The sequence below is a fragment of the Pocillopora damicornis genome, chromosome 2 (assembly GCF_964200805.1).
Source record: "Pocillopora damicornis chromosome 2, jaPocDami1.2, whole genome shotgun sequence".
In the NCBI taxonomy this organism is placed as follows: domain Eukaryota; kingdom Metazoa; phylum Cnidaria; class Anthozoa; order Scleractinia; family Pocilloporidae; genus Pocillopora; species Pocillopora damicornis.
The window spans coordinates 6214764-6228403 of record NC_142671.1 but is presented as its reverse complement, the minus strand read 5'-3'; the positions used below and the strand labels follow the sequence as shown (position 1 = coordinate 6228403).

The window sequence follows — 13640 nt, the reverse complement described above, 5'->3', positions numbered from 1 at the left end:
CTATGGTACCCAGGACTTCTTGTTGGCCCCAAGTGATCTTCAAACCCTTCCACACATCTAATAAGTGCTAAGCGTCAACTGGTCATAATCAGCCGTCAAACGTGAGGTAGCAAGGATTTGGATTATACAAAATAAAGAAGCAGACGGCGATGACGCAGCCTTGTCGAAAAGCATGGCTTTCAGAGGCTCCTAACAATTCCAAAAACTTCCAGCTCCACAGGTAGTAAGAGACTTCGGATAACCCATATTTAATCAACGTTCTGTACGGTTTTGAATCTGCAAATAATTTGACCCTTTTGCATGCCAGTGATGAAACTTACGCTCAATGAAAAGAGTAGGGTGATTTTATCGCTTGAGAAATGTGGCAATGAAATGTGTCGGGGGGGCTTTGGAATGGAAAAGGACTGGGGAGGGGGAGGTAAATTTAACCTTTAAGTCTAGTAAGTTTACGTTAAGAGGGGTTTCAGCTAATACAAGTTTATATATGCCCCCTAACTGGATGCTAAAAAGTCGCATACTTTGATCCAATGTACCGCAAACCTCTTCCCTAACGTGCCTAACTGGCTGTTTGGAGAAGTGCCTCACCCGTGTTATGGAGTCCGCTGTTTATAGCTTTTTTTATTTATTAAGCGCCAAAAAAAAAAAAAAATCACGTCTCTCGGAGATTTGAGAAGGCAAGATCGGGACGCAGTCCATTGTAAGTTTCAATTCTGACAGTTAAGCATCCGTTACGTTCGATTTCCCCTGACATCATGCATCAAGATAGTGGGCTCAAACCGGAGTAAAGGGCTTGAAATCTTTCTTCTTTACGGTTGAAGTATCTCGCATAAATTATCAGTGATCAATTAACCTCAAAATGAATTGTGTGTGGTTTATTTAGTTTGACTAAGCTTTGTCTGTTCCACCTCAGGGGTCGAGTCAACCCCCATTGTTTTTCTTTGTTTTTTTGTTTTGCTTTAGAATAAATGAAAAAAAGTGTTCAATAATAGATAGTATTCCGCGCCAGTATGAGGTACGGTGACAGAGGTTATGGTCTTTTACATTTGTGTATTTTCCATATTTTATTTGTTCTTGGTGAAGGGCTCTATATAGGACAGGCTTCCTTAATGGAAGCGTGTGATTTGTAGGTGAGCGCGATGAACGCCTGTCATCTCGCGCATGGTTCTTTTTTCACTCTCACCTGCATGCAGGAAACTACAACACTCAGCGTTACCTGCTTATGTACATTTTCACGATAAGTCATGCGTTACGTGGGAAAAAGGGGCACCTGCATGTATATTAGTTAGGGAGACTAAAATCAATAACGATAGCTGATAACTGATATGGTCTATGAATAAAATAACCTTAATAATTATCCGGCATCCACTTCGTCTGTGATGAGAATGACTTGAGTGCTAAATGACGTGAAAGTCAATTTGATGGTATTTACATCATGTGTCATGCAACTGTCTGAAATCTAAACCGCACTTACTCTTGTTTATGTTAATTATTACTAAGGTTAAGGTAACAGTTTCAGTACGCATCGAGATTTCCATGGAGGAGAAAGGATCGTATTCGTTGCTTTACAATTCACCAAAACGACGCAAGTGTGCTATTGCGCTGATTGTGCTCAGCCTTCTTGTTTTCTTTGGGATCGGTATACTGGCTGGTTACTTTATTGGACGTGGAGCTGCCAAAGGTTGTGATGATGGCGACAAGAATGACCGCTCCAAGCCAAAGGGCGATACCCAGGAGCAGCTGGAAGTGTTCCACAAGAGAGCGGTCGACATGATTTCTACTGTGGAGCTGAGAAAAAACTTGAAGTAAGTAGTAAGAAACTACATGCAGTAGCTGTGTACAAAACCTGATTGCCAAGTCAGGGTCAACGAGTAAATTCATATGACGTTTTTGCAGAATGCAGCAGCAATCAATTATTTATGGCGGTGAAAGTTAGAACTAATTGATATCGAATTCGGTTGTACGATTGCAAAACTTTTATTTTGGGGGTAAATGGTACAGGATACCGTGAATCTTAAAATTTTTCTTTGCTCCGGAGGTCCTAAGCGAACACACGGTTAGTAACAGGATATGGGTTTGACATTCACCCCATCTCCTTTAAACAGGGTGCACAATTTCAGACGCAGACATGTCTGCTCTGGATGCAAAGTGAATCTGTGATCATACTACGACTGTTGCCGTGAAATATCATATATTGATCCGGATTCACCCGAATTTATAGAGCACTTAGCAATCCAAAATGCCGAAGAATCAGAAAACGTTTGAACTCGGTGTGAAATCAACTAACAACAATTGATTATTTTTTGGTCTCTCCCTGCAAAAATTCACCCGATCGCGGCTGTCTATGCGAGACAGGAGAGGTTAGAATTCAGGCTACTTTCTCTTACCAAGAGGGTATTTCTCCAAGGCGGCAGTAATACCCCCACAAGAAGTTCAAGTACACCCTCCTAATCCTAAGCCCACGTTATTTGTTGACAGAAAGTTCTTAGCAAATGAAAATAACATTTTCACCTAGGTCATGTAAAACCTAACAGGCACCTCCAGCTTTAAAAGCGACTTCATCAAGCTAACTTTTGAGAACCTTGTAAATAGTTGACATCTCATAAAGCGTAGATGACTACATGATAAGCATAGTCACACAGCGAGCAGCCACCCAAAGAAAGCCTTTCTTTTTTCAATATATTTGCATACGATAGTTGAGCCGGCCTTTGGTAAACAACCTGGAGATATATGTTAAACTGGTTCATTTCTAGAAAAAAAGATGCATTTAGATCATCTAATGATGCCAGGTTAGTCCTTTAAAGGGATTCTGTTTAATCAATCAACCAGGAGTTATTATTGTCGGCGGATGTTGCTGCCTCGTATGTCAATTATACACGGCAGTCCATAACTCAAATCGGTGCCACAGCAGAGACGCATTCATGTATTTATCGGATCGGTTAATAGGTGTTTTAATTATTTAGCAGTAAAGAAGTACATTTGTTACCAATCCCTAGCGTGTGATCATGCCCTCTTCCGTTTCCTATGACCTACCTGTCTCTTCTTTTCCTGATATGAAAGAAATAAAAAACAAAGATACTCTCCTAATCGCTGTTTAATTGATCCCTGAATATCTTTATTTCCTTTCTTCGTATTACGCGCTTAATAAAGATGCGAACGAAGAAAGGCGGTTGCAGAATGATTCTAAGTTGTAGAGCAAATAACTCGACATTAGCAAGACATAGGGTGTTTTCATTAAGAGCGCTAGCTATATTAGTTCATACTAAGACCACCAAGCACTTGTCATTAACTTTGGACAAAGGATTGAGCATGAAAATCTAGTTGAAGAGATGGTTTTATAACTCCGTCTCAACAATCGGTTGTTTCAACCCTGAAATCTCAAAATGTTTTGACTCCAGAAAGAAAGGTAAACGGAAGCGGCTTAATTTTTTCGTTACTTGTTTGTTCTTATTATTATTCTGACATTCGAAGACCCTGAATTTTCAATTTTTTCGCCTTCTCCTCCCAGGTTATTAAAACTCCTACTTATTCCAAATTGCACGAGAAAAGTCATGTGATTACGTGCTAATAATGTACATGAAAAAATACGAGATAGCTTATCGTAATTGATGCAGAAGCAAAGCGCGCGAATCAAGTGCAAGAATAATTTATTCAACTCTGCAAGTAACTTTGTGTGTTCGATCAAAACAACCGCATACGATCAAAACAATAATATATAATGAAATTTTCACATCTTTAAGGCGCAAAAAAGTTCAAAGTCCGGCTAAACAGTTCAAGGAATTGTTCAGTCTGTGTCCGAATTACTTTCGATGAAATGGAATCGTCGTTTCGAGGTTAAACCGTATTTTTAATTTCGGCGTAGAATCGCTCGAGTAAAGTGTTAAGCTGGGTCGGGTCGAAATTTTCGATTTCCTTTCTCAATTTTCCTTTCCTTTCGCAATTCCTTTCTCTGAAGACCACTTTTTCCAAATCGACAACCCAAAAAGCAGTGCTTTTTACAGTGTTTTCGTTGTTAGAGCTGTTTTTCAGCCGCTGTATTGTTGTTACGGTGGCCAAAGGAAACCTACTTAATACGCCGGCCATTGTTTCGCTCGCAAATTTTCAGCGTATCCAAATGTTGTGACATCCAAGGCTCGCACTTGATTGGCTATCTGTGAGTTTCTTTGATTATTGACCAATCAGAATGTCTGGTTTGTTACTTCTTTGCCCTGAATTAACTCTCCTCTGCACTACCTGAATACTGCATTTATCGGCTCAGCCAATCAGAACTGAGTAATTTTCTCATGTACATCATTAATTGCAAAATAGTTTCGATTTTATGTCCTTTTTTTCCATAAAACGAACGTTCACACATACTCTACGCTTACTGGAATGTTCATGACGGCGACATCAGTTGTAACCCGTTCGACCATCCGTTTAATATTTTAGAGCAAGTAATTTGTGCGCAGACAAACATGAACTTAAACGAGTTAAAAAGAATTTTAAACCAAACCGACGCCTAAATTTGTTTTGTTACTTGTTTGTTTGTTTGTTTGTTTTTAACCAAACATCCTTTGAAAGGACTTCCACTATCTTTTTGCATAACGTCTGTATTAATGCACGTCTTCTTGGATTGTTTCATTGTAAAATCTGCTGATCCAGATAAAGCATTATACATCGATGTCAATTTCTAGTGATCCTATTCAACGACACTAAAACCTGAGTTAAGATGTTTTACTGGCGTGAGGTATGATGGATATCACTTGTATTTAATCAAGTTCATGAACGTAATTCCAAACACTTGCTTGAATTGCAGGAAGTTTACCAAAGTGCCACACTTTCCTGGGGACCCAGAGAACTTTGAACTGGCGAAGGACATGGCAGAGAAATGGAGGGCATATGGCATCGATGTTATATGGAAGAATTACTCCATTATGTTGTCTCGGCCAAAGGATATGAAGGCAGGAGCAGCTGCGCTGTACAATGGATCTATTCTGATCCGCAAGTCAGCTCCTCAAGAAAGATTCCTTGTTCCCTCAGAGAACAACAGCAAAGTGGTCCCACCTTTCAACGCCTATGCACCATCAGGATCCGCAAAAGTGAGTGTCTATTCACAGTTTAAATGCTTGCTTGACTGGTTTGCTCAGCTTAAGCGTGAAAACCGAAATCCCACGTCAATAGCATTGGAGCAATTTTCATATGAGTTTTGGAAGTAATCCAGAAAACTTTGATTTTTTTCCTTTGCATTGTGACTGCTCTAAAAACTGACGCTAGCCAGTCACTCTCAACCCGATAGTTTGCGTGTTCCCAAGCTTCAGGTAGTTTGCATATTTGTATTTAAACCTTTTAAATCCCAAAAGTGATTCGAAGTGAATGTGTAGCAGCTACAGGGGAGAATTAACAATCATAACTTGGGAGTTTCAGGGTTACGTTCTCATGACCTTCTCGTGACATTCTGCGTTTTTGCAGAGATTAGTCGTTGTGATGACTTTGGTTTTAATTTTATGACATAGATTAAAATGACCCAACAACTGGTATGGCATTTTTAACGAAGCTTTTCAAAGTATCAATGATAAAACATATGATTATGTAAAAGGGCTTTTCCCTACCATTATATCCAGAGGGTGCATTCAGATAGATGCATTAGAGTGCGAAAACCAGCTTCCCTAGTTTCTGAAAAAGCAACACCTCAGAGTTTCCGTGGCGGATTGAGTATTCATGGATGTCACAGACTAACGCTAGTATCCACTAAATTGAAAAGTTAATTTGAAATACGATTGACAACCACCACACAAGCTTAATTTTAAGTTATATTTTTCATGATGATATTCATCACCGCACTTCTTTTGCTCTGAATCTCCAGGGGAAACTCGTGTATGCTAATTATGGGCGAGACGAAGACTTTGAGAAACTCAAAGAACTTGGAGTTAACTGCAGTGGTAAAATCGTCATTATGCGATATGGAAAGGTTGGACGTTCAACTAAGGTTAGCTCTTGTTTGGTGTTGGAGAAGTTGACTGACTCACTCTCTGGAGTGACCATGAAGCAATTTCTCCTTACCGTATCGAAAGCTTTTCAAGCAGTAAGGTGATATGAAGAAAGAAAAATATAATGTATGGGATATCGTTTGATTTGATACCCCACTCTGAGGGTTAAAATGATACGAAATGTTGGGAAAACAATGCAGAAAATTGTATTGATTTGTTGAGGGTGAAAAGGTGAATCCAGCTATTGTTGTCTTTTAAATGAATGACCCAGGAAACGGATGGCATGAAGTTGGCCAGGTGTTCTGAGTGTTGTAATAAATGCTTGAAGATGTGATAATCATTTTTGTCATGGATAAGATTGGACTGTACCTTGAAGCGAAATGTAATTAGCCCATAAAAAAAGGTATCCTTTGGGTAAAGATTGTCTACAATTTGAAATCATTTTGTTGTGGTGTGAGAAGCTCCTGAGAATGTTGCTAAAATTCAGTTTTTTAACTTAGCGTATCAGCAGGTTTCTGGCTTCTCTCTTGGTCTACTCCTCAGTTTATCCCCTCTCCCCTCTCGGATCCTGTATGAGGTTCTCCTCGGATGAAGAATAGCAGAGATACAGCTAGAAGTAAGTAACTTGTCAACTCTAAATCACAGACCGCTTTCCTTTAGCCCAAACGTGCTCACAAGGAAGGAGCTATCGGAGTGATATTATACATGGATCCTGAGGATTATGCAAAGCAAGGTGTTGATAAGGTGTACCCAAAGTACAATTGGCTGCCTAATTCTGCAGTTCAACGAGGAAACATCAAATCAACTCCAATAAGAGGCGATCCACAGACGCCGGGCTACCCTTCAGTCAGTAAGTAGGATGTCTTAGCCGGTTAACGTGCAAGACGTTTAGATGCCTTAAAGAGGAGAGAATCTTCTCTCTTCATGGTCGTGGTCAAGGTCTTCAGGTCGTAGCTAAGCCCTGTAATAGGAAGATACTATCAAATAAAAGAGCAAGCGAAAAATGGTGGTCGGGTGGACCATGGTAACCGTTGGTTTTCGCTCGCCGGTTTTTTTTCTTTCTGTAGTTCAGTGTCCCCATAGCTCAGACTGAGAGCTTGGAAAAGGCTTGGAGGGTCATTATACTTTTTTCGCTTCTGATCTCCTGTTTGCCTGGGAAATACTTCAAGTAAATTAATCTGTGTTTCAATACGGATTAGTTATGTAGAAGGAGGTAAACCCATCGTAACATCTCTGATTTTAAGCCACTAATGAAGACACCGCTAAGCGACATAGGAGCATGCACACCACTCATCAGAGAGACAAGGTCATACACTATAAATACGTTTGTACAGAACTGGAATTCTTACATTGCTATACTTTTTTCTGATTCTAGAGGGTATGTATCGTCTGCCAAAGGAGGAGGCTGAAAAACTCCTCCCTCAGATTCCTGTTCATCCTATTTCTTATGAAGATGCTGAGTCCCTGCTCAGGTAAGTGAGCACGTAAGTTCTGCAATCCTAGAGCACAGCGATGTATTATTAATTCTCAATGACATTTTCATCAATCTTAATTCTGAATTGTGAAAAAAGAAACCTCTCCAAATGTCCATAATGGCGTAGTAAGTTGTGGAAAGAATCCCTCTTTTGCTGGATCCAATCTGCATTCTATGTAAGCTTCTTTAGTCAGGCAACAGCTTCTTTAGTCAGTTACCTTCCATTAATGACTATATTTACAGCTGTATTGTCAGTTTGTTCAAGTTTTTATTTTGTGAGATATTTCCTCTACTTTTTCTTTACAAAAGTAACGTGCGGCATGTTTTTTGTCTATTTAGGATTCTCACACGCGATGTGGTCTTACCCAATTCTTCCTTCCAAGGTGGTTTGAACTTTCCGTATGGAATACAGATGGCGGAAGATGATCCGAGGTGAAGAATAGATTTTGAAGAGTACAGAGAATGATATCGAAACGGGCTTGGGTATGAAATTCTTAGAGAGAGTGAGAGACAAAATCCGGTGAAATATTTTGGGATAACATAGCAAATACCATTGAGTGTTCGTAAGGCCTTTATATTTGGATGTTATCGGTGTTATTCTGTGGCCACAGGAATAGCGTCAACAGAAGATCCATAGATTCCCCCGGAAATTAAAAATTTGCTTTGATAAATGTTTTATTATTTGTCGGTGCGACGCAAAGAATTATTCTCCAAACCAAGAGATTGCTATCTCTTTTATAAATTTGATCTTTCTTCAATTTTTGACCAAATGCGAAATTTCATTTCCTGGTGATGAACCGCGTCACCTAAATACTGTATTGGAAAACTAAGGTTGCAAATAGGAGAAAAGTTGGAGTTTATTTGACATTCAACACGTGATGGTGGAGGAGGATAAGTTATGGCCACCTGTAATGCCAGAAGGTGATAAAGGTGTTGTCTGTTTTGAATTAAACTTCTGCTAAGGCTAAGGAGGACTGAAAAGTTCCTTCAGAGTGGGTTGAATTTTCTGACAATCCTTTGGGGCTTCGGTGGCTTTTGTGTTAATTCGTTTTGTGTTTCCTCATTCTCCCAGGGAGATCGAGGTGAATTGTACCAATGAACTATATGTAACAGATGTTTACAACTTGATGGGAGTAATTCAAGGATCCACTCACCCTGGTATGTGTCTGAGCTACTCAAAGGAGTCATAATCAATTCACAAAACAGTTAACGCACATCCTTAGCCTTGGAACTTTGTTTTTAAAATTTTACCAGCAGGAAATTAAAAGAAAACTGTGCAGTGCAAGGTGCCCGTATGTTCATTTTTTATGTAATGACTGAGATACTACCAGCGCCCTGATTGGTAAAAAAAGCTATCGTTCATTGAACTAGTAAACCCACAGGCATTTCATTAAAGCAACTGATCGCACATTCTATCAGTTTACCTGCGTAATAATGGAGAACACGAGAAAAGTGCGCCTGCGATAATGGGCCGGCGTCACTGAGGTGATATTGTTTAGTCACATTTTTGATGACACTAGAGAATTTCGGTTTTTGGAGATTAATGAAAGAACCCCTTCTGCTTTAGACGAATTACAAGAGCTGGTGAGGTGGTCCGCTGCAGAAATGTTTAAGTTTCACTTTCAAAGCACTTCTAGATTATGATTTACGTTTCAAACTTTTCGCAGATGAATTGGTGTTACTGGGTAACCACCGGGATGCTTGGGTATTTGGTGCTGCAGATGCATCTAGTGGCACTGCCGCTTTGATGGAGTTGTCCAGAGCTCTTGGAGCACAGCTCAAGGAAGGTACAGCGACTATGTTTTAACTGTAAAACAAGTTCCGTTGATATGATCGATTTATCGCAATGTGTCTTTGATTGGTTAATTCGTGAACTTCAAAATTGATGGGATTTTTTTATCATTTTAGGATGGAAACCAAAGCGCACTATAGTCTTGTTAAGCTGGGGAGCTGAGGAACCGAAGTATATGGGATCTGTTGAGTGGCTGGAGGTACGTTGATATATCTACTGGTAGACGGTTTAGAAATATGGAGTGCTCCTTGCCCATAGAGGCCATAGTACAAATCCCGGGAAACGCGAGCCATCAAGGTGATATTGAGTGGGTCTAAACTCTAAACTGAGGGTGGTATAAACCAAAAGCGAAGTAATGACAGCGGTCAGTCGAGCAGTGTATCACAAGGAGACAATGATAACTCAAAACAAACACTGACCCCAAGCGCGAAACAGTTCAGCCAATCAGATCTTCATCGAGAGAGTGACCTCAATTTTTAGACCAGTCACATGGCCAAGGAGTGAAAACGTAATGTAATCAAGGGTCATTTCGATACCAAACAACTTTTCTATAACTTTCGGATTATTCAGAGGAGGCTTCTAAAATTCATTCGGCTTAAAAAATAATTTACCTCCTGTGGGTTCCTTTTTCAATTGACCTGGCCCTTTAACTCCCAAGATCTCATTAGTAATTCTCCTTACTGTCTACCATACAGTTCTTGTGAAGTTAGTTTGGAGAATTTGGTATTAGATCAACTAATTTTCCCCTAATTGATATTTTTCTTTATTCTCATCACTTGTCTGCCTTATATTGTCTTGATATTGTAAGGAGAAATTCTGTCTTGGTCACTCATGGGATTTAAAGGGTTAAAGAAAGGGATGCACGTTGCTGTGGTTTAACAAAACTCTCAAAAAGTAACCAGTCGCGTGAAAAAAATTATATTTTTGTTTTGTTAAAGGAGCATTCGAGGTTATTGTCTGCCCGAGCCGTGGCGTATCTCAATGTGGACATGTCAGTTGACGGTAAGACCATATAGGGATAATCAATATAAAATCAATATAATTTGAATACAAATGATTTAACTTGTGATTTAATATATCCAAATTGGTGGTCGTTTAGTGTCTTTTGGTTGATGACTATCACTATATCTCTTAAGGGAACTATTCTTTCCGAGCAAAGTCCGCGCCTCTCATGGACTGGGTTCTGGCCAGAGGAGCAATGAAGGTTAGTGCCAAACATAAATAAATTTAGCTGCTCAAACCATGCTTGTCGTAAATCGCACTAGGAACGAAATTGGAACAAAGAAAGACTAGCCGGGTATACTGTTTTGATGTCATTTTGGTATCTAACTATTCTATGATACGGGATAAGAGCATAAGTGTTAAGCAGAAGTGGGATGAGGGACCTGAATGTTATGTCGACTTCTAGTTGTTCATGTTACTTTACTTGCCAAGAGTGCAGAAGGCATCAGGCAGACGTGAAGGTTTAGTCTGTTGCTCACAATTCAATTTACATCGTACTTCTAATTTAAAATTCTTCAAAACTTTTCCGGGGTGTATATTATAGAAAAGGTAACACATCGGATAGGTTACCGAGCTAAACGACCGCTCTCACTTCTTCAGGTACCAAGCCCCTTAGGAAACGAAACGGCTTTTGATGAATGGATCAGGAAAATTCCAAACACGTTGGGGCTAAATTATTTGCCAAGGTACGTCATCACTCGATAATTTAGTTAATTTTTCTAGTACATTTCGTAAGAAGGAAATACAGACGGAAAAGTGAACAACCACAAAAAAACAACAACATTGTTGTAAATATGTCCAAGTAATCTGAGCACTCTAGATAGTTACCTATTATTTGTTAATACTTACTTATTATTCTTTTCATTAATTTTTTTTAGACTTCAGCAACCAAGAGCAGGCAGTGATTATGTCAACTTTATCCAAAGGCTTGGAATTCCCATTGTGGATATTCGTTACACATACAACAGCGTAAGTAGTAAGTCGTTTGTTTGAATAGGACGGCAAGTTTCGCTGATGTGATTTATCGGCCTTGTGCTTGAGAGTGCTGATAAGGCTCATATCAATTGAACGCTTGACCTCTATTGTGCCCTAAAGTCATTTTTGAATGAGGCAAATGGTATGGTAACTCATGCCATTGGTAACGCTTTTTCTATGACTCAGATTCATTCGCCGCACCTCTCAGGTGAGGGGGAAGTGACAAGGTAACATAGCTAGCTGTATTTGAAATACCTGCGGTACCTTTACCGTGCTAAAATCAAGCATTAGACCACACTTATCAGTTTACCGGCGTAAAAACCCACGAGGGATTTTAGAAGAACACGAGAAAATATTATAAATCACGAGCCAGAAAACCGGCCACAATCTAATACGTTGATGATGAAATAAACTTCAATTTTATATGGGGTCTACCGGTGCAACTAACGATAGGTTCTTGACCAATGAGGATGTTCATTACTTATCAGTTATTTTATAATGTACCTGAAGAATATCAGTTGTACTTTCATACGGGTTTTGTAACAGGCCTTAGAATCTTCTTGACTTATATCGAGAGCAACTGTTGATCTAACATACCCGTAGCTATGTTTTTTTACTTACATAGCTATCATCGTTTTTCTTCTTACAGAAAACTAGCAGCAATCCTTTATACCACACAGTTCACGATAATTTTTGGTGGATGTCAACTTTAATTGACCCCGAGTTTAAATACCATCAAGTGACTACAAGGGTTTGGACTGAGATTACTATGGTGCTGGCTGACTCTGTGATACTTCCATTTAACGTGACTCATTATGGCGTTAATATGAAAATTTACAATATAAAAATAAAGAAGAAGTTTGAGGAAGACTTTAAAAAGTACAATGCAAGAGAAGATCTGAGTAAGTTACCGTTTTCATTAATAATAACGTCGACGCAAGATTAGAGAAAAAACATGATCGTGTTTTCTAAGTTCCCTCCAGTTTGTTATTTTTCAGAATTAGCTCATTGTATGCATTCTTCAAAAAAGATGTGCGCAGTTTTTTGAAGCAATTCTTCTTTGAAAGGATTTTGGCATTCTCCGGACGTGCAGAAAAGATAGCTCTTTGCAAGACTCTTTAAGCCGGCTCTCCTGATGATTCAGAAGAAAACGGAAATTCGATAGTGACATCGATGGGAAGATAGAGATGATCATCATTTTAGAGATGGTTGGAAAGATGAGACTTCCAACGATATATTTTATTTTATTTTTTTGTATATTGTGGTATTATGAATGCTCGGCTGACTGATATAACCAATATGTGTAATGCGTATACTCATTATTGGCAGAGTTTCTTGACGAAGCTGTGGAAAACTTTCTGAGTGCTTCCCGAGAATTTGACGACTTTGTGAAAGGAGCAGACAAAGAAAAGTGAGAAAGCCTTTACTTTAACCCCTATGCTTGAGTACCACTGGAACATTTTCTTGCACTATTCCGTTAGACTTATATACCGTGGAACACATCTTAAATTTCCGTTGGGAAAGAGATGCCTTGCATATAGGAGATAAGCAGTGTCTTTCACGAGAATATGTTGCGACATGCTTCTGTGAGTTACCGACTACAAGTTCATTAATTTGTCTCTTTTTCGTTGCTTTTTTTTCAGCGTTGCAGTTGTGCGAAAAATCAACACACGCTTGCTTAATGTTGAACGGGCATTCATAAATCTTGAGGGAATTCTGCAGGCCAACCCATTGCAGAGGTAAGTAAGATTGTTTTATTTATTTTCCCCAACATGTGGGGTAGCATTATTCATATCGTTAAGCGTTTCCATATATTTTTTCTCTCTCTCTCAAAGTGGATATCACAATTTATTTAAAAGTTCTTTGATTTTCCCTCTTCCCTGAGCAGAACCAAACAGTACCAACAGACTTACCATTTAGCGTGAATGCTTTCTAGTTTCTTACGTGAAGCTAATGAATATTCTACGTTTTTTAGACACGTCGTTTTGGTTCACAGCCCAACCATTTACTACAGTTGGTATGGTGGCGTGGTGGACGCCATTTATCGTGCTCGAAAAGGATTAGTTACCAAGGAAGAAGTCAAAAAGCAAATATCAATTGTTGCATATGGCATAAACTCAGCTGCACAAATACTCAAGCTCTCACCGATTGAGTGAACGCTTCACAAAACTCCTTGTAAAGTTTCTCAGTGAGGAAACAGTGTCGTATAGCTAAGCTGTTTTGTATATGTCAGCAAGAGTGAGGATATGTATTCCTTTAAGTATACCCGTGAGATACTATACGTATATCTCCATTGTCAGTCAAGTAGTAACAAAAACCATAATTTTAAAGAAAAGTCTTCCAAATACATATAGATATCAAGAACCAAGCACGGTTTCCCGGCATATGCGTTTTGAATGACCTTTTACAAATAGTTTCATGAGAAAGTGTTGTT

The 13640-nt window shown here is 39.2% G+C and overlaps 1 protein-coding gene across 2 annotated transcripts; it reads left to right on the top strand.

The window, feature by feature from the left end:
• The first annotated feature begins 2 nt into the window (after positions 1 to 2).
• Positions 3 to 13574, top strand: LOC113683120 (glutamate carboxypeptidase 2). Of its 2 annotated transcripts, XM_089198501.1 has the most exons (18): positions 3 to 220; positions 1498 to 1802; positions 4793 to 5075; positions 5840 to 5962; positions 6624 to 6813; positions 7339 to 7435; positions 7777 to 7869; positions 8510 to 8595; positions 9105 to 9224; positions 9346 to 9428; positions 10168 to 10231; positions 10366 to 10433; positions 10832 to 10917; positions 11110 to 11200; positions 11856 to 12108; positions 12536 to 12617; positions 12850 to 12945; positions 13182 to 13574. In XM_089198501.1, the coding sequence occupies exons 2-18, from the start codon at positions 1534 to 1536 to the stop codon at positions 13360 to 13362; spliced, it is 2265 nt and encodes a 754-aa protein (XP_089054627.1). In that variant the 5' UTR covers positions 3 to 220; positions 1498 to 1533; the 3' UTR covers positions 13363 to 13574. The 2 variants fall into 2 exon arrangements, with proteins under 2 accessions (XP_089054627.1, XP_027056133.2); XM_027200332.2 differs by lacking the exon at positions 3 to 220 and having other exon boundaries at positions 1375 to 1802.
• Positions 13575 to 13640: the final 66 nt, after the last annotated feature.

Excerpts from the sequence above, each read along its gene's own strand:
- LOC113683120 (XM_027200332.2), top strand. The coding sequence starts at position 1,480 with ATGTTAATTATTACTAAGGTTAAGGTAACAGTTTCAGTACGCATCGAG. Across the intron at positions 5,963-6,623 it reads AGGTTGGACGTTCAACTAAG|CCCAAACGTGCTCACAAGGA; the intron begins GTTAGCTCTTGT and ends GCTTTCCTTTAG. Across the intron at positions 7,436-7,776 it reads GATGCTGAGTCCCTGCTCAG|GATTCTCACACGCGATGTGG; the intron begins GTAAGTGAGCAC and ends TTGTCTATTTAG.